Raw genomic sequence first — 27502 nt, 5'->3', positions numbered from 1 at the left:
ACCCCTCTGCCACGGAGGATGAGCTGTGGCTGGGGTCCCGCCAGCACCTGCTTCCTCGAGCCAGAGGAGACCGGGTGACCTCCTGGGGCCCTCCTGCATCCCATCCTGCCATGGAATCTTGCTTCTGGGCAACTTTCAGCCTGGACAGGGTAACCTGTTTTCCCGCCGCTCCAGAGGGACAGGCCGGAGGAGGCTCTACTTCGGGCGTGTCCCAGAGAGCCCCTTGCCGCACCATGCTGGGGCAGACCCGGACCTTGAGGAGCGGCTGGTCTGCTCCCGAGCGGCACGGCCCCCGGTGGAGCCGTCTAAGGGTAGACTCCGGTCTGGAGAATAGGCACCACTGGAGCAGATCCCACGCGGGGCACAGACCGTTCTCGGGACAGCCGCCCCGGCCCCGCCCCGGTCCCGCCCGTCCTTGTCGTGGCTGCTGACGCCGGGGGCGGCCCCGCGCCCGCCCCGCCCCGCCCGCCGGACTAACTTCCATTTTAGGTGCGGGAGCGGCGCGGGCGCACGGCGGGACCCGACCGACCCCGCGTTCCGCACACACCGCCCCGCGCCGCCCGGCGGGACCCGGCCTGACCTGCGCCGCCGCCGCACCGGGTGCCCGCTTCGCCTCTCGCCTCGCCGCCGCGGCGGGACCCGCGGAGCGGAGCGGGCCGGGCGGCCGTGCCGCCGCCGCCGCGGGGCGGGACCGTCCCCCCTCGCCTGTCCGCCGAGGAGCCCGGCCACGGTGAGTCCTAATCGCGGCGTCTGTGCCGCCGCTCAGGGGGCAGAGGGGAGGGAGCGGAGCCGGTGTGAGCCGGCGCCTGCCGGGCGCCGCACGCCCCCGCGGCGGTGGCGGGGCGGGCCGGGCCGGTCCTCGCCCGGCGGGGCCGGATCGGGGCTTGGCCGCGCTCTCCTGCCGGGGCCGGTCGGTACCGGGCTCCGCGAACCCCGTCCTGCCCGGGAGCCCGTGCCAGGCGCGGCCGCGCCCCGCGGGACCGGTGGGGCGGCGGGGCCGGGCCCTGGCGGGGGCGCTGGCGGCGCCCGGGAGCCCGCGGGGAGCGACACAAAGGCGGCTGGGCCGGGCGGCCGCCCCGCTCCCCGCCCGGGGCCGCCGCCGCTCGCCCTGCCCGGAACAAAGGCGGCCCGTGTGCCAGCTTCCCGCGGCCGGCACCGGCGGGCCCCCCGCCCTCGGGCGGGGATCGGGCTGGGTCCCTCCGTGGGGTCTCGGCCGAGACACGGCCCGGCTCTTCGGCCCTGCGTCCGGCTGCTCAGTTCGGCTCTGCCGGTCTGCGCACGGGCTCATCGCCCGGTGCGTCGTTCGCCCGCGCCTTTGTTCTGGCGGGGAAGGGGCCGGTGTGCCCGGGGGGGTCAAGTGTACGGGTGGGGCTGCGGCTCCTCCTAATGGAATCGCTCTGAGCTTCAAAACAGCCCGACAGGCCCGTCCGCCCAAGCTCGCAAGCGACACCGAAACGCTTCTCGAGGGAGGCAGAACGGTGCCGGAGCCGTTCTCGGGAGTCTGCTGCTCAGCCGCCGCTTCGTTCTGAGTCTCTCTTGGCCACACTGTCATTTAGCGACAGCCCGGCTACCTCCCATCTACCCAGCGCTCGTCGTGCCTTGTCCGGTGACCTTCCCCGGCATCGCTTTTCTGTGGGCATTCCTATGCCTCCTCGGAGCGTTGCAGGGAGGAGACTTAGCTTGGGGTGTGAAAGTTTGGGTGCCTCTCAGTCATGAGGGCTGCTGGCATCTGCTAAGTGCCCGCGGGCTGGCAGAAAGGAGGTGGGGCACCTCCGTGACTGCCCTAGGGTTTGGGCGAGGGAGCCTGGACAAGAAAGCTTCCTCTGATTGTTGGAGAGAGGGGTGGACCTGCTGGAGTGCCTCCCTCTCTCCAGAGGCTCGGTGCCCTTGCCCTTCCAGGGAGCCGGTGACGATGGGACTCACAGGGTGTTATTTGGGGGGCCTGGGCTGTCCTGTGACCAGCAGGAGCTGGACGCTCCTCTCCCAGGGCCGTGGCACACAGGCTTCTGCCCAGCTCCTGGTGAGCCAGAAAGGAGCATCTGGGTGAACGGAGCCTCGTGATGGTATTGAACTGCAGCTACCTGTGGTTTCACTGATGCCCTCCCTACATTGCACAGATGCTTTTGGACATGACTATCCAGCTCTTTGGTGTGGAGAATTGAGCTTGTTCTCAGCTTTGCAGGTGTGCTGGGATCCTGTAAAGCCATGCTCACAGCTTGTGTTTGAAGTTGTAAATTCTGTACCCTCTCTCCTGGATGTGGCAAAGTGGGGTCAGTGGCTGGCGGCTCCAATGCTCCTGACTGCTGGGGCTCCTGCCAATGGAATGGGGCAGTGTCCACTGGGTCGGTGGGAAGAGACTAGTCAGGAAAATTGTTAGTCTTCTTCCCCGGGGTTACCTTGTCTGCTCCATCCTGCTCCCAGGGCTTTCTTGAGGCAGATTCTTTACCTGTTGGTGTTTGGTCATGCTCTGTCAACAGCAAAAAGGCGGTTTTTAAAGATCTGCTCTTCCACTTGGCTGAGTTTGGCTGGACTCGAGTGTGCAGATGATTGTCCTTTGCCATGTGCAGTATTGCTGGAATCTCGCGTGGAACCTTCCTGGAAGCGGTGGGAAGATGAAAGTGCTCACTCAGTGGAGCGTGCTGGGCTTGCCTGGGCTGCCGCAGAGGGGTGAGCCTCCTCCCTTCTGATGCAGAGGTCAGGGCCTGATCGTTGTGGTTGAGGAGCCCTTGAGGCCATCCCTTCCCTAAAGATGGGCTGGGAGTCAGATGAATGGTCCAGCCCAGACCGCGGAGCCAGGGTCTGTCCCTGGATTGCCTCTCATCTCATCCCTCCTCCAGCCTCTGGCACGGAGATAAGACCTTGGCCCATTGTATCTGCAGTGGAGGTGGCTTTAGGACACCCAGCAAATAATAGTGTGGCTTGGATCGTGCCTGGAAGGCTGCTGGCTTCTTGAAATAGCTTACCAGTGTCTGTGGCCTTAGGGGGAGAGTGCTGGGTAAAGCTCTTGGTTTCCCTTTCCAACAACCCCTCATAACTGTCTCTCATTTACTGCTGGCAAGGACAGAGCCCTTTCCCAAGATTGTGGTGATGCTGTCTCCGGGGAAGTACAGAGTTCTCCTGGCTCTGAACACTTGTGTCTCTGCAGCGCCCTGGCTGTGTCCTGTCCCTGCCTTGCTGACAGAAGCAGAACTTGGAGCTGGTTTGGGTCAATAAAACGTAGCAGGTGTTGCCTGGATGTGATGACAAAAGCCGAACCTGGGTAATTCAGGCACTCCTCAGTGTGTGACACAGGGCTTGGCTAGCGGAGGAGGTTGTCATCTGGCACAGAGTTCAGGAATGTGCCTCAGTGCTAGGCTGTCGGAAGGGGGTTGGATTTACGGGCTCTCGACCAAAGTCCTCAAGTTCTCTGAGGTGGCCACAACCTTCTTTTTGCTTTATATCATCTGAGGAGGCTGTTTGGGGGAGGAAATGGTTTCTTAGAGCCAGTTCTTGTGCTGGAAACCCCCAGCAGCAGGCTGATGAGTCCATCCAGCTCCTGCCTGTCTTGTGCTTGTTGCTAATCCACCTTCCTTCCCTCCAGGAAGGCTGCTGGTGTTGGTTTGGCACAGGAGTACCTATCCCCCTGCCCTGTCTGGTGACTGCTGCATGTAGGGCCTGACCTCTGGATGAATGTGCTCTGTTTTGTTCCCTTGTGCCCTCAGCCTGTTGGGGGGCTTCAGGATGGCAGTGGGTGTGATCCTCCTATTTCTCTTTGCATGTGGAGGAAGCAACTTTTCCCTGTGAGGAATACTGCTTCCTTGTGGTGGCCTGTGCAAGGAGGGGTGAGATGAGGTGGCTCTGCTGGGTGTGGGGGCAAAACAGTGACTAAGGAGCACAAGCTGCTGGGCATGGTGCCAGGATAGGCCAACCCTTAACCAGGGTGCCCATCACCTCTGTTTTCGTTTGCTCTTCCCAGCCCGGAGCAGCTGCTGGTTGGAGGTTGGCAGTGGGATGTCTGCCGTGTATGGACCTTGGACTGAGGTGGGAATGACTGGTCCCTGCTGCCCAGCCCTCCACGCTGGCTCCTGCTGCCTTGAGGGAGATGTGCTTCCCTGACAGGGGATGCTGACAGGAGTGGTGGGTGCCCAGGAACTTATGCCAGTGTCCCTAACCTCATGCTGCAGGTCTGTGGTGACTTTGCACTGCAGAGCTCTTACCTATTGCAAGAATGCTTGTGCCAGTGCAGACCTGAGGACCTGAGCCAGACTTACCACGCGTTTGATTTTAGCAGGTCTGTGCCCAGATGTTTGTGCTGATGGGATGTGGAGTTTCTGCTGTGGTCCCAGTCTTGGTGGGATACTTGTCCAGGTGTGACTGTCTTTCTGGCAAAAACACGGAAGGGTCCAGCCAAATTGCGGCAGGGGCTGAGCCCTGGGAAGAGCTCTCCTGTAGCCTGGCCAGGGTGGTGGTGCTCTGGAAACATCTGCAGCTCCAGGGCTTGTATGGGACGCCCCTGGGTGGGCTGGGGTTGGTGGCAGCAGCATGCTGGGCTCATGTGTGTGAGGGCAGGAGCTGTCCCATAACTCCATCCTGGCCCTGACTGTTCCTGTTCCTCTGGGCGTTGGCCCTGGTCACAGCGAATGCTGCTCAAAGTTCAGTGGCCCTCCTGGGCACACCTGAGCTATACCTGCCACTGCTGGGTCCCTGAGGGCTGGGCTGTGAGCACCAGGCATGGGGAGAGAGCAGCCGGAGCATGCAGGAGTGAGCAATGGGAGGGCAGCTCTCTCTTCTCCCCTCGTCTTACACATCTTTTTGCAACTGTGAAAGCACCTCCTGCACAGGAAGGTGGTTACCTGGGGGAGGGAGCAAGGTGGCCTCATGTGTGAGAGTTATATGACCTTGGACTGGATGAATATGGGGAACTGGTTCCCGCCCTGTCCAGAAGGAGGAAGGCGTCTCACTGTCCCTAGACAATACGTTTTCCTCTCACCCCCATCTCGTATGGCACTGGGGCCGGTCTGTTCCGAGAAGAGCCCCTGGATCTCCAGCTGCTTCCCGGTGCTCCCAGCCCTGGTCCCGGCCCGGTTGGAAAGGGGAGGCAGTAGTGCTGGGCTGCATGTGGGTATCTGCTGTGGGTGGGAGGGAGTGTGTGTGGAACTGCAAAGACGAGTTTTTCCGACCTGGAAGGGTGGGTCACCGGGGTTGTTTGCATGCTACTGGCAGGCCCCTTGCCCAGTAGAGTAACGCATTCCTGCGAGCGTGTTGCTGCACGCAGGGCTGCTGCTTGCCATGCTTGGCTTGGCTGCAGGCAGGCCAGCTCGCTCCAGGGGGAGAGATGTTGTCCCCCTCCTGTTCACTGGGGTCTGAGGGGGAGGAGGTAGAGAGCCCAGGGTGTTTCTGGGAGAAATCCTCTCTGATGTGGGGAGCCTGCCTTCTCCAGGTTGGCTTTGTGCCATCCTTGCTTTCTCTTCTGTTTTTTGCCTGCTCTTACCTCCAGAAAACACTGGTGTGGCAGAGCCACCCCTGGTCTCTGCCCAGGGTCTGTCCACAGCAGCTGGCTGCGGTGGAAAACCACTCAATTCCCTTCTCCATTCTCCTTTCGGCAGCAAGAGGAGCCGCCCTGTGAAGGGCAGGTGGATGGGCCTGTGGAGCAAAGCTCTGGCAGCAGTGAGACCTCTGAGGGGACTCATGCTTGGCTTCCCAGGGGTGCCCTGTCCTGCCTTCAGGAGCTTTGGCAGCCCCACAGTGTCAGGGAGCTCTGAGGGAGTTGTGCAGACAAGGACATGAGGTGTGTGAGGGAGGCTGGAGAACCGGCTTAGGGGGCAGATACTGTGCTGGGGTTGTGGTGTTGGTGCTGCCATAGCTCTTCAGGTAACCAACCCATCTCTGGGGCACAGCCAGAGCCTCATGGGGTTGGAAAACAGCATCTTCCATCCTCTCCTCATAGGATTCTCCCAGCCCTGGACAGGAATGTGATAGTACTATGGGTGATTAACAGTCGGATGTATTTCCTGGTGGCAGACCACTTCCAACAAGCTGGAAGGCCAGGCATCTGATCTTCTGGGTGGGCCATGCTGACCTCCTGGCTGGCATAGCTGGCTGAGGCTGGGCTGGTGGTGGTGCCCATGTCTGGCATTCCCAGCCTGGTTCCAGATCGTCTGCATGCAGGCCAGGGGCAGTGGGGAGTGGCCCTTGGCAGGACGTCGTGTTTAGAAACTAGCAGGAAAGGGAAGCCACGATGTCATCTCCCGTCTGACCAGGAAGCGAAGGTTTCCTTCCCTTCAGCTCGCACAGGAGCCTGGGAAGGTGCTTCTCAGTGAGAGGGTTGGGGGTGCAAACAGTTTAGCCAGGGGGCTGGGGTAGGATGGAGTCTTGCTGGCCCACTGTTCTGTTTGTTCCTTGCTGCTCTGTGTGAGTGCTGGCTCCTGCTAGCCTGTGTGTGCACCTTGTGGGGCCTTAGAGCACTCTGGGGGACTTGCTGTCACTCTGCTGCAGCACCCCCTTTCCCCATCTCCAGCCATGATTCACTCCCTGGCTCCTGCCTGATGCTTCTCCAGTGGCTTTCCTTCACCCATTCATTACTGCTCTTGGCAGGGCCCTCGGAGCCATCTCCAGCAGACACACGCGTGCAATTAGAGAGCCGGGCACCTGATGAGGTCATGCGGAGCCGGAGCCGGGGGTGTTCAGCCCAGCCCGCGTGGTTTGTGCTCTGACTCAGCCCGTGGCCGCCCTACCTGCTCGGGGAGTCCGGGCTGGCTGGGGCGAGGGGGGGCAGGGGGTCCCACTCCTCCTGGGCCGCTCCCTCAGGCCGGCTTGGCTTAATCTCGGCAATTCCCTCCTGGCCACTCCCTCACCAAATGCTACTTCACCTGTTTGCTCTGTGGGGAGGGGAGGGTGTCTCCTCCTGGAAGAGGGAAGGGTGCCCTGTCTGCCTCAGGGGTGCCTGGGTACCCTTTGTGTGGGGAGACTCCGCGTGGGGTTGCTGGGAAAGCTGGGGGGCCCTGTTTCCTGCCCTTCTCCCCACTTATGCTCGCAGTTCCTTGGTGACTTGCTCTTGCTAGAAGGGCACATAGTGCTGGCTGCCCGTAGTGGTGCAGGTCCTGTCCTGGTGCCAGTGAGATTGCCCTGTGCTTCCAGGCTCTGCTCCTTTGTCCACTGGTTGGAGCAGGGCCTGGAAGCCAGAACCGGTTCCCGGAGCTGCAGGTGTGGGACAGGAAATGATCTCAAGTGGCTTCCTTGGGAAGAGGGCTGTGGGAAGGGCTCTATGCCCAGGAAGGGTCCCAGATCCCTATCTCCAGGTGCTGGGCTGGCTCAGGTAACTGCAGGTGCTTGTGCCCATGGCCTGATGAAGGGAGGCTCCCCCTAATCCTGCTGGGAATGCTGGCCACCAGACTGCAGCCTCTCTGCTTGGGCACAGCCAGCAGCACTTGCGAGCTCTGGAGCAGCTCATGTGCCCCTGGGATGAGGAGCCAGAGAGAGCAGTTTCTCCCATCTGCCGTGCCCTCGGCTTGGGCAGGCAGGTGCGGGTCTTACTGAGGGGACTTTGCTCCCTGGACTCTGCCAATATGGCCCTTATCTCTGGTGTGTTTGTTTTCCCTGCGGGAGAGAGGCAGCTGAATGGGAAAGTTGAGCCCGGCAGAGGGTGGGGGGACGGGTGAAGGGCAGGGACATTGGCGTGGCTGGAGCCTGGGGGGCCGTGTTGACCTTCAGCCCAACGCCAGCGTCCGCTGACCCTTGTGGCCGTGGGGACAGCTCATGTCACCCTTCGAGGTGGCCACTGCTCCTTGGGTGGAGCAGGGGGCTGCCCTGCAATCCCCCCTGCTCACCTGCTCGCTTCGGGCCGCGGTGGCAGAGCCGGGGGGCTGCTGCCTCCCCCTGCCCGGGAGCCGCTGGGGTGAAGCAGGAGCCCGCTGGCTTGCCGGAGCGTGGCCTGCCCCGGGAATGCTCTGGCCCAATTCCCAGAATCCGGCGCTGGGTGTTTGTTTGCTGCTGCGCCCCCGAGGTCTGGTGCTACTGTGACAGGAAGCGGGGACGCCGGGGGGAGGGAGGCCGGCCGCCGGCTGGGGATGTGCCTGTGAAATCCCTTTGTCCCTGCCGAGCGCTCAGCTGCGAATTCCCACAGCGAGGAGAGAGCCGCCTTTGTGCTGCTGCAGGGCTCTCGACATGTGAATCTCCTGGGCCTGGGGGTGTGAGCCGTGGGGCTGGTGCAGAGGGGTGGCAGGGATCCTGCTTGCTACTGTCCCCAGGCTGGGGACCCTCGCAGCAGTGCCTTGTGGCAGCAGGGCTGCTGAGGTGTCCGTGGGCAGTGGGATGCAGCAGGATGTTGCTGGCAGGAAGGCTCCGGCCCTGTGGCCGTCCCGCTTGGGGGCTGTGGGTGGACAGAGTCTCTGCCTGGAGCCCAGCGGCTTGGCTGCCCTCCTGCGGCCCTCTCCTCCCTGCAAATGCCGAGGGAAGCTCATCTCCCTTCCTCTTGCCATGGTACTCCATCCAGTCGAGGGTCGGCGGCTTCCCTGCTCTCCTGGAGGGAAGGAGCTCCTGGCATGCTGTGTTCTGGCTGTGCTCGGAGAGGGGTGAGTGGCCCCCGGCGTGCCTGGGAGGACAGCTGCCCCGCCGCAGGATTGCTGGCATTCCAGGAGAACAATCCCAGCTCCCCACAGCCGACCCTGCACTGCTCCGTGCTCGGCTGCCCCACTCTTCACCCTGCTGGGGTGGCACCGGCCGGGTGACCTTAGCGCAGCTAGGGACAGATCGCTTCCCCAGGGGATCGCCCGTGTTTCACAACCGTCGGCTGTGTCCAGACCCGTCCTGCAGACCCGATCGGTATCTCCGTTCTCAGCCCCCTGCCCTGGCTGAGGGAACGACCCACGCTCCTGCCTCCTTCTGCTTCCTCCCCTCCAGCCCCACCCTGCCCTTATCGCTCCCTCCTCATCCTGCTCCCTGGCTGCCGGCCCGCTGCCTTATAAGGTGCGATCTGCGCCAGGCTTGCATCTCCAGGTGACTCCCCTCTCCGAAGGGAGGCTTTCCCAACCCATCCCGGCTACGTGGCCATCATCCCTGGCACTGGGGGCGGCAGGTGAGGTAGGCCAGGTGGCGATCCTGCTGCCAGTCCAACCAGTTGGGTGTGAAGGGTGGAGGAGGAACAGCTCCCTGCCTGTCCCTGCCCGCGGCGCCGCTCCTGGGTGTTCACCTGCCGGGCTCCTGTCGTGACCGTGACCAGCACCCAGGGCATGGCGCCCAAGGCGGTGTCCAACCTGCTGCTGGAGCAGCCCTTTCCTGACTACCTGCCAGCCTCCCCAAAGTCTGCTGTTCTCTGTGACCTGCCAGCAGGATGAGCCCTACTGGGGGCCAGGGAGAGAGGCAGCTGGAGCCCAGAGCACGAGGTGGGGAAACCTGTCCCCTGATGTAAGGTCTGGCAGGGCCAGGGTAGGCTGGGGAGTGGGAGCAAGGGGCCTCGCACAACCTGGCAGCAAAGATGTGTCAGCCTGTGTCATCCCTCCAGGATGGGCTACTCTGAGGTGATGGCTGTGTACCTTCCTGCCTCTGGGTTTGGGAAAGAAACAACCAAAACTGTGCTTCACCTGCACAGGGATATTGGATCTACTGCCCACCAGCGGGTGAGCCTGGGCCTGTGGTCTCCACTCCCATGCCCTGCTGCTTCAGAAGCCAGATTGAGGTCTAAGGGTTGATGTGTGAGCCTGGACCCTGTGCTTGGCATGAGGAAAGATGCCAAGGATGCCGGCTCATTTATTTTTTAGGTAATTGAGACTGACCAGAAGCCAATGGTGAATTAGCTGGGCTGTGAGCCTGTGCAAAGCAAGTGCACTGCAAGCACTCGGACAATTGCAGGCTTGAATTATTGATGGTGTTTCTGTTTTTCCTAAGTGCATCATGATAGGCAGCTGGAACCAGGAGAATTTGTTGTTTCCTCTCTCTCTTGAGGACAGGGTCTAGTGCTGAGGGCTTTCAGAGAGTGGGCAACCAGTTGGCTCTCCTGAGGCCCTTGGGCTGAGAAAAGCTGTTTATTGGAGTGGAGTTGGGGACTGTGTTGCAAAATTCCTCAGGAAGTGCATCCCTCTTTGTCAGCCTGGCAGGTGGGTCTGGCCCAGGAGCCCCACAGGGGCTCAGCCAGCGTGAGTGAGGGGCTGTGTCTGTCCTGGCTCTTGATGGAGCTGGAGAAGGGCTTTCCTCCTGCTTCACGGTGTGGGGGAGCTGCCAAGGGTGTCTGGCTGTGGTGACAAACCTTGCTGGACATGTGTTTGGGAGTCACAGACAAGCAGTGAAGCTGTGTGAAGGGCTGAGGTGTGGCAGACAGAGCTGATGCAGTTCTGTTCCTCCTCCAGTGGGGCAGCAGGACAATGGCAGTGAGTCTGGTGTGTCCCTTAGCAGGGTGCTGGGGCAGGGATGATGTGGCAGAGGAGATTCTGACTTTGTAGGTGCTTGGGTTGAACTTTGCCCAAAGTCTTCTATGCTGAGGCAGCGGCCTTAGCCCCAGGGATCCCAGGACCTTTGGGTGACAGCTCTCCAGGGACTTGGGGTATGGAGCAGGGCTGGAAGAGTACATGTGCCAGAGATCCCCTGTGCTGCAGCGATGCTACCTGTCGAGCCTCCAGCCTGAGTCTTATCTGCCGGATCTTGTCCATTTTCCCTGGCCTGTGGAGTACGATTCCCCATCTGCTGGCTTGGTCTGGGCCCCCGGGTTAATCTTTCCATAGCAGACTCCAGGAAAACACTTCTGGTCGGGAGCCTTCAAGGCCTGGACTCTATTCTCTGTCAGAGGAGGGTGCAGGTGAACTCTAGGTGGGTATGTCTGTGGTTTGGCCCTAGAAATTTATTTTTCCAGGCAAGGGATTTGTTCTGTGTGAATGCTGGAGAAGCTGGGGGGAGAGGTTTTGGAAGAACCTGCCATGTCACAGTTCACTGCAGCAGAAGAGCTGTGGAGGGCTCAGGGTGTGGGATGCCTGTCTGGCTGTGTCCAAGCCTTTATCCAGGCGGGAAGATCGTGGTAGGGAAGCTCCAGCAGAGGTGGGCTGGCAGCTGCCTCCTGACGAGGAAGTGGACTCTGCTCTGGAGGCTCTGAGATACTTTTCCAGTGGACCCACTTTGGCTTTGGGACCTGTGGGCACAGCACAGGGTGGGATTGGTGCCAGGAAGTTGGGAGATAAGGCCAGAGGGATTTAGGTGTGAAACTTCCTGGGTCGATGCAGTGCTCCCTGGGGTCCCCTCCTACTGATTGCTGGGGGCACAGAGAGGATTCTGCCCCTGGGGTGAAGCTGCTCAGGGTGTGCTTTGTCCTTAGGCTTTTTGGTTTGCCCTGAACTGAGCCAACTGAAATATTTTTGGCTTGCTGGGGTTTTTAAGTAACGGGTGTGTCAGCAAGTGCCTCTCCCATGATGAAAAGGCTTTCATGAGCCATCCTCAGAGCCGGTCAGGGTCTGGCTCTGGAAGAATGCTCTGTAGTTGGATCTTCAGAGGCTGGGGGGGAGTAAGGGGGGAATGGGCGCAAAGCGATCCCTGGAATTTCACCCTTGCGGGTTCCTATGTACTTGGCTTTGCACTGTCACAAGTAGCTCACTGGCTGGAGGGAGCAGGATGCATAGCTGAGGCTCTCCCCTTTCTGCCCTCCCTGTCTCATTCCAGAGATGGCCACTGAGTGCCGCAGATGGCACTGGGACTTGTCAAGGGGCCCTATCCCTGAATGTGGGGCAGGTTCCTCACAGCTGGGGGGTGTAGGGCCGAGTTTGGGGTTTGTGTGCCAAACCCAGGGAATGGCCACGCTCCAGTTGGGATGGTGCTGGCTGTGTCTGCGGGGACAGCTCTTACTGACCTCTCTGGACCTGGCACTGCCTCTCTGTAATTATTATGTCTTTAATCCCAGATCAATGAAGACAGTGGCTGGAACGAGGGTAGAGGGAGCTGGTCTGTCCTGGTGGTAGAGGAAAACTGGGAGAGACCCCATTCTGCTGGCACTCCTCACACATCATGGAGCCATGTCCAGTGCTCAGGGCAGGAATGACAACTGTGTAGGCAGTGCAGCCCCCCAACACTGAGTCTCTCTGCTTAACATGGCCTGATCCTGCTGGGAGACCCTCAGGTGGCCCCTTCTTGAGCATCCACTGGAGCCGGAGGGTGCGGGACCTATCCTGTTCCTTCCCCTGCTGTTGTGTTTACTCCCTGTGGAAGGGACGGGAAGGAAACAGCCTCACAGCTTCTCTAGCCCCTTATCTGGGGCCCTAACAGCCCTGCAAGTTTCATTGTTAGTGTCCATGTTTCCCAGCCCCATTCCCAGGGAACGTGCAGAGGTGTGGATTTGGGGCTGGGGTGTCCCTGTGGGCTGTGTGGGCCCTGCCTGGCAGCCATGGGGAACTACTGGGACCTTCTGGGGCTCCTGTCTCTCCTGTCTGTGCTTCTCACAGAGCCAGACCCTGCTAGTCTACACTCGCTGCAGGCATGATCCTCTTCATGAGACCAGACTAGCTAAGTCTCTCCTTGGACTCAGGGAGCTGCCTCTGCCCTCCTGCACCCTAAAAGTCTGCCTCTTCTGCATCAGGACTTGTTGAGGGCCAGCCAGGGAGCAAAGCTGCTTGGACAAGGCTGCGTTGTGGAGGATCGCTTCTCCACAGGGGGCTGTTCCCGTCTTCTAAAGGGTTTGCTGAAGTACCATTCTGGAAACAAACCCAACAAGCCAGGGGGACTGCTGGCTGGGATTTTGGATGCTGCAGTTGCATAGGTTGTCTGGGGTGGTAGGACTGGTCCATGTCCTGCTGGACAACACTGGGATGTGGCAAGGAGCTGCTCCCCTTCCATCACGGAGCCCTGGAAAGGCTGGGATCTGTGTCCCTGCTTAAAGTGGGTGATAGCCCACCAGACATCGGGAGTGTTACTCAGGGATGAGAGTTGGGATGTGTCAGCACTGTTCTGGGAGGCACCAAGCCTCTCCTTTGGAGAATCCTGAAAATGCACAGGACAGGTGAGCAGCAAGGGTCAGAGCTATCCCTGCATTTCCATACAAGGCTCGGGGAGCCAATCTGTTGGAAAAGCCTCAGGGAGTACCTGTTGCAAGGTGGGAGGGGTGGAAAGCAACATGCATGAGCCAGGAGTCATGTCTGGGAGCCTCCAAGAGCTTGCTTGGGCTCCAGAGGGTGGTGGGCTGCATTCTTCCCGGGGTCCATGGCTGGGCCGGGTGTGCCACAGCTCCTTCTCCTGCTGGGCACCATGTGGGCACAAGTAGAGCAACTGGATTTTTTTATTGATGAAGGCAGATGACAGAGTGGCAGTGACCAGATGGTGGAATGTGCTATGGGCGCCCTCCAAAGCCCTTGGAAAACATCCACCCTGCATGGCTGGGCTCTGTTGCGGCAGTGCCACCGTGGCTGACATGTGCCTGTACCCAAGGGAGGCTTTGGGGAGCAGAGCCACACGAGGAGTGAGGAGGGGTTTGACAGATCAGAAGACTTTACTGAGCTGCTGTGCACCAGCATGTGCTGCAGGCTGGGTCTGGAGGGGCTGCACGAGGTGGTGGGAACGGGGATGCTGCCTGCGTGAGCTCTCAGCCCCGGGTCGTCCTTATCGGCCCTCTGGGGCGGTGGCACCGGGGAGTGGAGTGGGCAGAGCCGATGTTGGAGACCGTGGGAAAGCAGCCTCTGTGCTGCCTGCCCGGCTCGAGCGAGTCCCCACATGCCTGCCATGACTGCACAGCTTTGGGAAAACCTCTCGGGCTTGCAGGGACTCGGCGGGGCTGCGCAGGAGGGGTGGAGGGCTGAGCCCTGGCCACTCCTCTCCGCCTCTGCCGTTTCTCCCGTCGGTAGGAACAGTGAGGGGTGTGGAGTCTCCGTGGAGCTGGGGGGCTGTTGTGGGAACAGTGCCGTGTTTGCCCACCAGCCCTTCCAGACCCATCCCTCAGAGGGGAGGGGGTGGGAGAGAGATGCCCATTTCCCAGTTCCATGCCCACCCTACCTCCTGTTTAGGGGTTCTTGTGTGTGATTTTGACCTGCTCCTGCTGTCCCTGCAGCTTTCTTCCCTCCTGCTTCCTCACTGTGGTGGCTGGGCTGTTTCTCCCATGACTCTCTGCGTCTAGACCTGGCTGTCCCGTGCCTTTGCCAATCAAACCTGAGCTTCCTCCTCTGACAGGTCTGTATGGAAGAATATTGCCTTTCTGTACCAAAATGTTGATTGTGGCTCACTTGCTGTTCTCCTTTGGGCGGGGGTGTTGGAGGGGTCCAGGCCAAAGCCCATCCCCAGGTCTGTGGGCTGAGGATCCCTGGAGGGAGAGCCCTGGTGGATACCTAGAGGGTGGTCAGTTTTGGCAGCACTCAGAGGGGCTCATGGGATCCCCTTTAGGGGGATCCCATCATATTCCATCCTCTTTCCTGGCTAGGAAGGAGCTGTGGAGCCAAGGTTGTCTCCCCATCTCTTACTGCACCAGGGAGGAGGGAGCAGATACATGGCCCTCTCCCTCCGCCCTTCCCTGGAGGAAGCAGTAGGATGTGGGTCACTTCTCATTCTTCAGGAGTGTCCCCTGCCCCACCCCGGGGACATGCCCTCCCCTCCTGCCCTGTCTGGTCGCAGCTTTTCCTTGCCCATGAGGTTTTCCCTCAGCCCACACCAGCGCTTCTGAACCTGGCTCAGCCCCAGCTGTTTGCTGTGCTGGGGGGACCTTCTGTCCCCACAGTGCCACTTTTCCAGGCTTTAATGCTGGGACAGTTTGCGTCTGAGTCCTGCTCCAGGACCCTCTTGCCAGCTCTCTGGTGATGGGTGGGAGTGGGTGTTAATGCCATAAGATTTTTTGGTTTTTTTTCCCCCTGTTCTGAAAATCTGCCTTAACAAAATCAGTCTCTTCTGACCGCTCTTCTCTCCTCCTTTCCTCCCCCAAAATCGTGTGCAGTGAAGAGAGGGGCTCCTGCCCTTCTGGGTCATTTTTCCCACCCTCACCTTGACACCAAGCCGCCTCTGCTTGTGCCTCCCCGTGCCCCCCGCCCTGCCCACCCTGGGCACCCGTCACCCATGGACGACTCGGAAGTGGAGTCGACCGCCAGCATCCTTGCCTCTGTCAAGGAGCAGGAGGCACAGTTCGAGAAGCTGACCCGGGCCCTGGAGGAGGAACGGCGCCATGTCTCAGCCCAGCTGGAGCGAGTCCGGGTCTCCCCACAGGACGCCGGCCCGGGCTTGGCCAACGGCACGCTCACCCGGCGGCACCAGGTAAAACACCCCCTCGGCAGAGGGGCGTGCACAGGCTCCTGGAGCCCCTGGAGCTGCCTCCCCTCAGCCCTCCTTGGATATGGGAGGTGGAGGAGGGCCCGGCTGTTCTTGTGGCACTGGTGTACTGGAGTCGGTCTGGGGGTGTGCAGACCTCCTTTGGCAGACAGAGGATTCAGGAGAGGAGGTGCCAGCCTGGAGGGTCTTGCTGCCAGGTTGGCTCTGCTGTGGTTTTGGGAAGGTCAGAGGTTGGCTGTGGTCAGTTCCAGGGTATCTCTGCTCCCCATCCTGCTCGGCTGCTTGGAGGGCAGCTGAAATGCTGAGGTTGGGGTGTGTGTGTCTCCTTCTGTGTGTGACAAAGGGCAAATCCCTGCAATCTGTCTGTCCCCACATGGCCAAACCAGAGATGGGAGATCTTCTTTACAGGGCTGGAAATGTGGTTTCATCTGCCTTGGCTTGAGGTGTCTCCTCACTTCTTCGGGCTCAGTCTTGGAGAGGGGTGCTTGGAGGGCTGGTGCGTGGTGGTGTGCAGGAGCCAGGTGCCTTTCTGGCTGTGGAAGGTGGTGGTGCCAGGAGGGACCTGTGGGGAAGGGCAGGGTGGACAGAGGAAGAGTTCAGGTGTCTAACAGCAGCACCCTGTGATCGGCCTCCATGTGGTTCTCTCAGGGGTCATTGGTGGCTCCTCCGTCAGGAGCTGTAGAAGGTGTCCAGGGCCCTGCCAGGGAGCAGGGAAGGGTTGTGGCCGTTCCATCAGGAGCATATGGGAGAGCTAGGATGTTGAGATGTCTCCTCCAACTCCTCTTGCCCAGGCTGACCTGGAGGAGATTTGCTGCATGTGGCACAGAGCCCTCCTGAGGAGTGTGTTCCTCTGCTGGGGGCTCCGGTGGGCTGCATGGTGGATGTCTGTCAGGTGCATGAGATGGGCTGCTCAGGGCCCTGCAGGGAAATGAGCATGGGTCCGTGGGAGATTTGTGTAGTAATGGGCCTGCTGCCCTGTTGTGTTTCAGAACGGACGTTTCCTGGGCGATGCTGACCTGGAAAGGCAGAAATATTCAGATCTGAAGCTCAACGGGCCACAGGTAGGGGGAGCTCAGCCCTATGGCTGTGGGCAGCCTGCTTGCTTTGGGAGGGTACATGGCTCCAATGTCCCCAGATGAAACGGGAGAGGGTGATTTGGGCTCCTCATGTGGTCACTCTGGCTTAAAGGTACCTTTTTCCAAAAGGTATCAGGGCTCCCTGTGAAGAAAGATCTCTCGTCCAGCTGAGGCCAGGAAGGCCCAGTTCGGTGACAGGGCCTGACTGCCTGTTGCTTTCTCCCCTCAGGACCACAGCCACCTCTTGTACAGCACAATCCCCAGGATGCAGGACCCGGGCCAGATCGTGGAGGAGACGTACACCATGGAGGAAGACCCAGAAGGGGCCATGTCTGTCGTGTCTGTGGAGACGTCAGATGATGGGACAACTCGGCGTACAGAGACCACGGTACGGGCCTGGGGGACACCATGGAGGGACAGGGCATGGTGGGGGACTGTGGTGGCTGGGTGCTCTGCCATGAGCTGAAACAGGGTATGAAATGTTCCTGAAGTGCTGGGCTGGAAGGGGAATCCGGGGACACAGGGACATGGTGGGTTTCCTGATGTGACCGTGCCCTGCCACGTGTGTCACCCCTGCCAGGTGAAGAAGGTGGTGAAGACCGTGACCACCCGGACGGTGCAGCAGGTGCCAGTGGGGCCTGATGGGCTGCCTTTGGAAACGTCCCCCGTCACCAGCAACTACGTCCAGACCATGGACAGGAACTTCCGCAAGAACGGCAATGGGGGCCCCGGCAGCTACCTGGGCCAGGCGGGCACAGCCACCCTCCCTCGCAACTACCACTACCCCGATGGCTACGGCCGCCCCTACGAGGACGGGTACCCGGGCAGTGACCACAGCTACGGCAGCCTGTCCCGCGTCACCCGCATCGACGAGCGCTACCGCCCCTCCATGGACACCTACCGGGCCCCCAGCCGCCAGGACATCTATGGCCCCCAGCCCCAGGTGCGTGTTGGGGGCAGCAACATGGACCTCAACCATTTCCACCCTGAGCCCTACGGCCTGGAGGATGACCAGCGCAGCGTGGGCTTTGAAGATGTGGACTACGGGCTCATGTCTGACTATGGCACGGCCAGGAGGGCAGGGACCCCATCTGATGCTCGGCGACGGCTCAGGTATGTGGCAGGAGGCTCTGGGGTGCTCTGGGGTCCCTTGAACTTGATTTGGAGGAAGGAGGACCGTGCACCACAACACCGTGAGCTGAGTCACACGCAGCTCACACAGGAGAAAATTTGTATCTGCTTCTAATTGTCTGCTTAATTGGTGGTTAAACCTGGGTGCTAATTGGGCCAGAGCCAGTCGTCCTGCAGCGAAGAGTTCCAGTGGGCAGCTGGATGTAGCTCCAGGCCCTTCCCTCTGTGCCACCAGGGCTGTGCGTGCTCCAGTGTGGCATATCCCTCTGGGAGCAGTGCCTGTGTGGGCTGTGTGTTGGGAGCAACTGCAGTCCCATGACTGTGCTCTCCCTGAGCCAAGAGCAACCCAGGGAAGGGGAGCTTAGCCCAGGCTGGGGTGAGCAGGGCTCGGCCCCGCAGTCCCCCAGGAGCTTTCCTGCACAGCCTGACTGGGAGAAGCTGTTCAACCTGTTTGGCAGCAGCAGCCTCTCCCCTTTGTGTGTCTGTGGTGATGGCAGCTCTTCCAGCTTGCTGGGCTATGCTGTCCTCAGAGGCCAGAGCAGGGTCCTGGTGGTCTTTCCTGCCCTGCCAGGCATTTAGGATGTCACCTGCCTGAGGCCATGACTCCTGCCCATGTCTCTTGTGCCAGCTATCTCTGCACAAGTACTGCTTCCTGCTCTCCTCCTGGCTGGACTGTCAGCAGGGCTTTGGGCAGGTGCTGAGGGATGGCTCTGGGCATGGTGAGGTAGCAGTGGAGCGAGGGGCTGAGCCAGAGTACTGGAAATGGGTAAGGGACTGTGTCAGCATCTCCTGAGTGCCCCAGAGTGGGCCCAGGCAGCCTAAGCTCCTGGGACATAAAAGAGGCAACAGGGAGAGACCTGGGGTAAAGGAGGCTCTTCCCAGCCCCTGTGGAGATCTGCCTGATCCAGGTGCACGCTATAAATCCATGGTAGCTCCTGGCTCCTGGAGGGACTGAAGGAGCAGCTTTGTCTGTCCTTGTGGCTGGTGCCAGCACAAGTGCTTCTGGGCTGTGGTGAACCAGTCGGGGCGGTTGCTCACCCAGATGGATTTCCTCAGCCTCCTTGCTTTGTGTAGCCTGTGCTGGCTGGAGGGAGGGCAGGCAGGGCTGCTCCAGGCTTCTCCCTCCTTGGGCAGCCCAGGACAAGCCAGTGTTGGCAGTTTTGAGCACTGGCCATCAGGTCCTGGTCCCTTAGGGAGCATCTTGGGCAGAAGGGGTTTTACAGGTGTGTCCAGCCCCTGGCTGCTTGTCCAGCCAGAGACTCTGGCTTGTGTACTTTCCCTGGGTGGCCTTTGAGACCATGAGTCCTCTCTGCTGTGCAGGAAGGTGTCAGGGCTCCTGCTCCTCCACATCCAGGGGGAAGGCAGTTACAGGAGTCAAGTGCAGGAGCTGCAGCCAGGTGGGGAGACTGAGGGATGTGGGTCACGTAGAGGGAGAAGGTCAGTTCTGTTGGAGTCACAGGAATGGCTCAGGGTATGAAAGATAGGTTGGTGGGCCCCTGAGCCAGCTCTCCCTCTCCCCGGGCAGAGCGATAAAGATCACAGCAATCTGTGGAATCCAGGCGCTGTTGAACTTGGCTTGTCCCCCACCTTCTCAGTTACCTTCCACACTGGCTGCCCAGCTCACAGGGATGGGAACAGGGAGAGCAGCATCCCCCCGCCTCAGAGATGTTTGTCTTGAGCAGGAGCCTGGCTGTTAACGACTTCCTTCGGGGAGGCAGCTCGCCAGGCACGCGGAGCAGAAGGAGTGCCTCGAGCCGCGGGATGCCGTGCGTGCTGGCTGCCATCCATCGGCTGCAGAGAGCTCCGGCCCCTGCTCTGGGGTCTTGTCAGAGCTCCCTCTCTGCAGGGAAGGAGGGAAGGGGGTCCTTCCCATTCCCTGCCAGCCCCATCTTGCCTGGAGGGGATCCAGCACCGTGGGATCCTTCACAATTGCAGGGGGGGATCCAGCACCACGGTGGGACAGGAGGTCCCTTCCGGGGAGTGCGAGTCTTGGCATCAGAGTGGGATCAGCTGCCAGCCGTGTTGGCAAGTGTTGGTGGCTGTGACTTGCTCCAGCCTTGTGCTGCTGCTCCTCGACACCTCTGAGCAGGCAGGCATGGGGCGTGTCCCCACTGGGACCTGCTGGAAGCCAGCCTGGCAGCCCGGTGCTACAGCACCCAGGGGTGATGTGACTGTGGAAGTGGCTCTAAAGCTGGTGGTTTGGGCAAGTCACGTACCAGAGGCTGTAGGAAGGGAAGTGGTGACAGCAGCAGGACCTGCCACTATCCTTGTCAGGATACGCAGGGGCAGGAGGTGTCTGTGCCTGATCCAGGAGCTCCGGAGGTGGCTGAGCAGCCCCTGGGGCAGGTGTGAGCTGGAGTGGAGGTAGAAGCCTCTTCTTAGTTTTGTTTGAATGTCCTCAGTGCCCTGGCACAGCAGGGGTGACTGAGCTGTCCCCTCCCATCCCTTTCTCTTGGAAATTACTGGATTCCTCTGCCGGGGTGGGGGAAGGATTGTAGTGCCAGTGACTGCAAAAATGAGAGAATCTGGTATTTGAGAGGTGTATGTTCTGGGGGTGTGAAATGTCACTTTGGTATGCAGGGCAGTAGTTACACTTTAAACTTCTACGTACTTGTTTGGGCTCATTCCCAGCGCTGCCAATCTATGGATGAGCTGTTCCTGGCCAGGGCAGGGGTCTGGGAGCACAGCTCTTCCCCAGGCCTGCCCTGGGAGCCATGAGGTTGATCCCTGGAGCCTGTGTGTCTCTTGGTGCCCAACTCAGCCTCTCCCCAGAGCAGCAGCACACCTTGCCTGTGGTGCTGGCTCTTGCCTGTGCCTCAGGGCTGGCTCCTGCCTCTGCAGGGGTCAGAGACCAAGATCCAGCTTCATCCCTTCTGTTGGGCTGGAAGGGGCACTGCCTCCCCCAGGTCCAGGATTGTGCTCAGACGCCCTCTGCCCTCTCTCCTAGGAGTTATGAAGACATGCTGGTGGATGAAGTGGCCCCTGACCGGTACTACTGGGCTCCGCTGGCCCAGCACGAGCGGGGCAGCCTGGCCAGCCTGGACAGCCTGCGGAAGGGCGGCCCAGCCCCTGGGAACTGGCGCCAGCCAGAGCTGCCGGAGGTCATAGCCATGCTGAGCTTCCGGCTGGACGCCGTCAAGTCCAACGCAGCCGCCTACCTGCAGCACCTGTGCTACCGCAACGACAAGGTGAAGACGGAGGTGCGCCGGCTGAAGGGCATCCCCGTGCTCGTGGGGCTGCTGGATCACCCCAAGAAGGAGGTGCACTACGGCGCCTGTGGAGCGCTCAAGAACATCTCCTTTGGCAAGGACCAGGATAACAAAATCGCCATCAAGAACTGCGACGGGGTGCCTGCGCTGGTGCGCCTGCTGCGCAAGGCCCACGACATGGACCTCACCGAGGTCATCACAGGTAGTGGCTCCAGGGAGGGCAGGACAGGCTGGCCCCTGGGGTGGGGTCAGGGTCCAAGTGCTCACCTTCCCCTTGTGGCGTTGCAGGGACGCTGTGGAACCTGTCCTCGCACGATTCCATCAAAATGGCCATTGTGGATCACGCGCTACATGCCCTGACCGATGAGGTGGTCATTCCCCGCTCCGGCTGGGAGCGGGAGCCCAACGAGGATTCCAAACCCCGCCATATAGAGTGGGAGTCGGTGCTCACCAACACCGCTGGCTGCCTTAGGTATGGATCTGGCCTGGGTTTGGGCTGCAACACTCCTGGCACTTCCAGAGGACTGTGGAGCAGCTGCTCTCGTAAGACAGCTGCTGGTGGTGCAGACCTTGAGTTTGGAGGCATTTACCCTCAGTGAGGGGAGCTACAGGAGCTGTTAGCTCTCTTGAGCTCTGCGGGGTGTGGGTTGCCCCTCGTTTGCCCTCAGCTGTCTCTCCCATGATGGTTCTTTCCTGCCTGTCAGGAATGTGAGCTCGGAGCGGAGCGAGGCCCGTCGGAAGCTGCGGGAATGTGATGGGCTGGTGGATGCCCTGATCTACATTGTGCAGTCTGAGATTGGCCAGAAGGACTTGGACAGCAAGGTACCACAGTGGGACTGGTGTTGGGAAAGGGAGAGCTTGTGTGGGGTGCACCTGGCACTGTTGGACCAGAAGGTGTTTGGCACTCGGCCTGCAATTTGGGGTAGGAATATTGGCCCCCCAGCAGGGGTCTGGTTGTGTCACTCATCCCCACACCGCTGTCCCCTGGCTCAGGCCTTCCCAATCAATGTCTTGGCTTGAATTTTTCTTGAGCTTTAAGCTTAAGGCTGGGCCGAGCCCTCGCTCGCGGACCTGGAGTGCTGCTCCCAGTCTCAGTCAGACACTCTGGTTCTCTCTCCAGCTGGTGGAGAACTGTGTGTGCCTGCTGAGGAACCTGTCCTACCAAGTCCACCGCGAGATCCCCCATGCTGAGCGCTACCAGGAGACGCCCCTTGTCCCTGCCAACAACGCTGGGCCCCACAACGCCAGCTGCTTTGGGGCCAAGAAGGGCAAAGGTTCGTGTGCCAGCAGCAGCAGGGCAGGGAGGGAGGGGAACGGAGACAGGTCTTGAGGGTGGTCTGGGGTATTTGTGCTCCTACTTGGACATCTTGCGTGAAGCCTGAAGGGCAGCTTTCTCTGGAGGTGCAATGGTCCCTGCTTCCCTGGCTCTGGGAGCTGTTGCTTGGCTTGCCCAAAGCGTTTGACACAAGCTGTGGTGGGTGTCTGTGGTGGCGGGTTGGTGACGGATACATGTCCACTAATTCCACGCCTTCCCTTTTCTCCTGTGTTGCCCCTTCCCCTTCCCTTTGCTTTCTTGCCAAATGATCTGCCCCATGACGCTGTTGGCACTTCCCTCCTCCTGCCTCCCCTCTCTCCTGTCCTTCTCTCCGCCTCACCAATAGACGAGTGGTTCTCCAGAGGTGAGTGCGCTCTTGGTTTTACTTTTTCCATGGTTTAATTGGGTGCTTTCTCCAGCTCTCTTTGCCCCTCTCCCCAGCTGGGCACATTCTGCCTGCAGCGTGGCCAATGCCCCCAATGTCCCCTCCTGCGACACGCTGGTCGCTTGGCTTCAGCTCACCTCTGGGCTTGTTCCTGCAAGTGGCAAAGAGCTGTTGGGCTGAGGCAGGTGAGGAGGGGAGGAGTCTCACACCTCTCCACTTGCACTTTGAAGGTAAAAAGCTCCCAGAAGACCCTGGTGCCGACACAGTGGATTTTCCCAAAAGAACAACTCCAGCCAAAGGTATGCTCCTCGAGTGATTAAGCAGGGCTTGGGTGTCAGGGCAGCTTTTGCCGCAGCGGCTCTGGGAGAGGAGAGAGCAAGAGGAACTGTTTCCCATTGAAGTGAATCTCTCCAATGGGCAGAAGCTGGGTTTGGGGCAGGAATGCCCAAGGACCTGTTAAAACACGAGCTCTGCCAGTAGTTGTGAGGATCTTATACATGGATGAGGTCGGTGCTGCCTTGGGACAGGCTTCAGAGGGAAATACTGCCCCAGGGGCTGAGGGACAGCACAGTGACACAGCCGTCTGTGGTGGTCTCAGACTTGCCGGCACAGTTGCTTTCTTGGCTGCTTTTAACTCCTGGGCATGAAGAACAGGCATGATTTAAAGCTAAAATCTGTCTTAAAGTGTTCCTCAGCCATGAGAATGAGGAAAGGTCATTCCCAGGAGCCTCTGGAGACAAGTGTCTCACTGCATGTGAATCACAGCCCCTGACCAAGCGGTGGCTGGGATTTCTGGTACCCTGGGGCAGCCTGGCTGAGGATCCTACCCCCTGGGAGCCTGAGTAGAAGCTTCCAGCAGTGCCCCTTTGGATTGGGCTGATGCTAGCAGAGCCCTTGGGTTTATCCCCTTCCTACCCATGTCCTCCTGGCAGGCTACGAGCTCCTCTTCCAGCCAGAAGTGGTGCGGATATACATCTCCCTCCTGAAGGAAAGCAAGACTCCAGCTATCCTGGAGGCTTCAGCAGGAGCCATCCAGAACCTGTGCGCTGGCAGCTGGACGGTGAGTGCCCACAGAGCTGGCAGTGTGACGGGGAAGGGGCGCAGGGAGCACCACCCGTGGGGGCTGGCAGCGGTGTCCCCAGCCCCGGGTGACACGGTGGCCCTGTGCCTCCCCGCAGTACGGCCGGTACATCCGCTCAGCCCTGCGCCAGGAGAAGGGGCTCTCTGCCATCGCCGACCTCCTGACCCACGACAGCGAGCGCGTGGTGAAAGCGGCATCCGGGGCCCTGCGCAACCTGGCCGTGGACCTGCGCAACAAGGAGCTGATAGGTGAGGGTGGCACGCTCCCTGTATCCATGCAGGCTAGGCAGGAGCTTCCTCCTTCTCCTCTTGGCTGCTGGGGAAATGTGTGGGCACAGCATCTCCCGCAAAGAGGGACAGCAAAAGGGGTCACCTGTCAGTGGTTTTCCCTTCAGCCCTGTTCACTGCTTGCTCATGCCCAACTCTTTATCCTTCCCAGGCAAACATGCAATCCCCAACCTAGTGAAGAACCTGCCTGGAGGCCAGCAGACCCCTGCCAAAAACCTCTCTGAGGACACAGTGGTGTCAATCCTCAATACCATCAATGAAGTGATCGTGGACAACCTCGAGGCGGCCAAAAAGCTCCGGGAAACGCAGGGGATTGAGAAGCTTGTGCTGATAAACAAATCTGGGTAGGCTCCACTCAAAGGATGATGTCGGGGTGGAGAGGGGCTTCACTTCCTCTGGGTTTCCAAGCATCTCTTCTTTTGCCTCTTTCTAGGAACCGCTCAGAGAGAGAAGTCCGGGCAGCCGCCCTTGTCTTGCAGACAGTCTGGGGCTATAAGGAGCTGCGGAAGCCCCTTGAGAAGGAAGGCTGGAAGAAGTCAGATTTCCAGGTGTGGGGATGCCCTGTGATGGCCAGGGCATTGGGTGGGGTCCTGCAGCAGGGAGAAGGGTGTTTCTGGAGCTTGACAGTACTGGCCTGCAGCTCTTCACCTTGCTGGTGGCACTGGGCACCCACAGAGGTGTCTCTGTGCTGTTTTTCAGCTAATGGCCAGCAGGAAGTCTCTGCTAGGATCACTCTGTAAAGTGTGTGTGTCCCACATGAGCATGAGGCCGGAATTTTGTCACTCTAAGTGCTGCTGTGACAGTGTTGAAGAATAGGGTTCTTCCAGGCTCAGTTTCCTTCCCAAAAGCAGAGCCTGCCCTTGCTGCTGGAGGGCCAGGCACTGCCCTGGTCCAGGCAGGGCCCCCCCATTCTGATGGGGGTACAGCGGGGGGCTTCAGCACCTTCTGGTTACTTTGGACCCCTTACTCAAGGGCTGTGGGAGGGTTCCTGAGTGTGTGCTGGTGCCATAGGGGTGGGATGTGCTGGTGAGGAAGAAACCTCTGGGCCCAGGATTTGAGTGGTCACTGTTGCTATAGGTGAACCTGAGCAATGCCTCTCGGACCCAGGGAGGCAACTCCTTTGATGACAGCACCTTGCCTCTCATCGACAGGAACCAAAAAACAGGTATGTGCTTGCCTTCAGCACCTGTGCCCCTCTGCCTTGTGGGTACTCAGGGCAGCTGGCATTTGTCCCCTTCCTGCTCTCCGGCTTTGGCTTCCCTAGCAGCCACAGCTGCTCACACAGGGCCATTAGCATGGGCCTTGGGTGGCTTTCCTGGCCATCAGAGCCATCAGTTAGGGCCTTGGATGGCTTCTTGGGGCTGGCATTGTAGGTCCTGTGGTGTCCTTGGGTCACAGAGCTGCAGCTGGGCCTGGGCTCCCCCAGTCAGGGCAGGGAGCAGTTTCTCTGTAGCTTCTGGCTGCAGGAACTGTCCCTGATGTGCTCTCCCATGCTTGCAGACAAGAAATCCTCCCGGGAGGAGATCCAGATGAGCAACATGGGACCAGGTAGGAGAGGGGACTCCCCCTCCATATGTGGGGAGCAGGGTGGAGTTAACATCTCCTGTGGGAGTGGTGCAGCTCCCCATGGAGGTGGTGACATGACTGACTGACTGTCCCCTCTCCTGCTCCAGACAACTATTCCACACTCAACGAAAGGGACCACAGCAGGACGCTGGACCGATCTGGTGACCTCGGAGACATGGAGCCAGTGAAGGCAGTGCCGTTGATGGTGAGCAGCTCTCTTTAACTCAGGAAGAGTGGGATGGGTGTAGGAAATGCCACATCGCTGTCCTGTTTGGCAGAGGAGGGGAGACCTGGGTTCCCACAACTAACACCCCCAATGCCAAGGCCCCTACTAACCGCATGTGTCTGCAGCAGGAGGAGGGGCAGGAGTCGCAGCCTGAGGTGGAGGAGGCAGAGGAAGATGCTGCTGTGCCCTCCCCCATGTCGGTATGTCCCACGGTGTCCTGCCCAATCTGACAGTGGTGACAGATCCTGCTGTGCTCTTAGGGGTGCTTGGCCAGCCAAATCCTGCTGCAATTACTGCTGCTGCAATCACTGGTGCTGTGATCCTGCCTCCGCCCTCACTCCCACTCCAGCCTTAACACCTGTCCCTGTCTCTCTCTCTCCACAGCAGAAGATCTAGTTGGCCTCCCTGCCTCTGCTCCGTTTTGAGTTGATAATATATTATATATATAAATATATAACTCTTCATGGTGGAATGGACCGACTTTTACCTTGTCTTATTGTTGGAATTTTGCTGGACTCTCTGTGCCAACCATCCAGCCAAATGCCTGGGCTGGGTCCCCAGGGCAGCCCAGTCCACTCGGTCTCCTCCAGGCCGCTGCACCTCCTTGTTCTGGGACACCACCACTGAGAACTCCTCCTCCCGTCCCCCACCACTTCCTTCCTCCTGAGAGTAAAACCTTCCTGCCTGACTCTGCCGGATCAGCCGGCGTGGATGCTGCACAAGGACTCGGATCTCTGCCTTGACCAGGAGCTGCCTTCTCTCCCACACCTTCCCCCTGCTCCAAGGTGTCTTGCAGGGACAGGGACTGGGACTTCACTCGCCACCGCCTTGTTTTTGGTTTGGTTTTGTTGCCTATAGGTATATTTTTTCATGTGGGATCACTCTTCAACCAGGGCTGTGGGGACAACAGGAGCATCCCTCCTCCTTGAGGGCTGCAGGACTGGGGTCCAGGAGCTGGAGGCACGAGGGCCAGGGGAAGGAACACCAGCAATAACGTCTCTTGCTTTGCTCTAGATGAGGCTTTTGGGGGCATGGGAAAGGGGGATCCAGCTCTGGATCCTGCAGAGGAGTCTGGATGGGGCCCTGGCACCCACCCAGTGCCTGTATGAGGAGGATCCTTCTGTGAGGAAGGGGGTCCCTGTGGCGGGAGGAGATGCAGCAGGGTTTTGGGGAGAGCGGGCGGCTCGGGGCGCACTGTTCCGGGCACCTGGAGCCAGGATCCCACGGCGCTGCCCCGCTGACCTTTTCTTGACACGTGCCTTTCTTTTGCCACTGTGAAATAGCTCTTTGAATCGTACTGTCCAGCTGCTTCCCTGGAAAAGGGGAGTTTCCTGGGCTTCCGGCAGGGCTGAGCTCTTCCTTTCCCCGCTGGGAGCCTTGCCTGTCTGCAGTGGGGCTGGGAGCCTGTTTTGGGGGGAACCCAACCCCCCTGCCTTCACTGAGAGGGTGTGGGATGCTCATCTGCTTCCTGGCCTGGGCTGCCATGGAGTTGGGGTGTGCTCCTCCTCCTCCTCTTGGCTGTGGTGCTGGGGCACATCCATGTGCTGTGATCTTTTGGGGGGCCCTGGGGCTCCCTGTGCAACTGGAAGCCTCTGTAGGAGGCTGTAAACTGGAGCAGGAGCCCTCCCAGCCCGGGGCTCCCCCCAGGGTGGGCTCCCCCCAGGGCGGGCTCTCAGGGCACAGGGAGGTGGCAGGGGCAGAGCTGGTGCCTTGCTCCTGCCCCAGTTCCCCCCCAGCTCTGGCTGGGCCTGCCCTGCTTCCAGCCCACCTCAGCTTGGTTGGGTTTTGTTCTGGGGTCTAACTCTTCTCTTTTCCTTTAAATATGTAAAACACTAATTCCTTTTTTAATTTTTAATTTCAAATGAACCAAAAAGACAGCATTGCCCTTCTCTCCTCCTTGGCCCTGGTGGGGAGGAGGGCCAAGGAGGTGGGGAGGGGGAAGCGCCAAGCCGTTCCTTGTCTGATTCCTGTGCACACTCTTGTAACGCTTTTAAAACAAAATGATTTTTTTATATAAATAAAGTTTTTAAAGTGTGA

The 27502-nt window shown here is 59.9% G+C and overlaps 1 protein-coding gene across 6 annotated transcripts; it reads left to right on the top strand.

Moving 5' to 3' along the window:
- The first annotated feature begins 478 nt into the window (after window positions 1-478).
- On the top strand, window positions 479-27502 carry CTNND1 (catenin delta 1). Of its 6 annotated transcripts, none has more exons than XM_058835124.1 (20): window positions 597-730; window positions 13988-14106; window positions 14861-15174; window positions 16179-16250; window positions 16495-16653; window positions 16846-17378; window positions 20344-20807; window positions 20894-21077; window positions 21310-21427; window positions 21726-21879; window positions 22267-22284; window positions 22536-22604; window positions 23238-23365; window positions 23484-23634; window positions 23825-24017; window positions 24107-24221; window positions 24751-24838; window positions 25174-25221; window positions 25347-25444; window positions 25853-27502. In XM_058835124.1, exons 3-20 carry the CDS (start codon window positions 14980-14982, stop codon window positions 25859-25861), a joined length of 2796 nt encoding a protein of 931 aa, XP_058691107.1. In that variant the 5' UTR covers window positions 597-730; window positions 13988-14106; window positions 14861-14979; the 3' UTR covers window positions 25862-27502. The 6 variants fall into 6 exon arrangements, with proteins under 6 accessions (XP_058691134.1, XP_058691107.1, XP_058691097.1 ...); XM_058835114.1 differs by having other exon boundaries at window positions 25850-27502; XM_058835159.1 differs by lacking the exon at window positions 25853-27502 and adding an exon at window positions 25591-25821.

Source organism: Poecile atricapillus, chromosome 1, assembly GCF_030490865.1.
Source record: "Poecile atricapillus isolate bPoeAtr1 chromosome 1, bPoeAtr1.hap1, whole genome shotgun sequence".
NCBI lineage: Eukaryota > Metazoa > Chordata > Aves > Passeriformes > Paridae > Poecile > Poecile atricapillus.
Note: the sequence above shows the minus strand (reverse complement) of the source record. Positions and strands in the feature narration are given on the sequence as shown.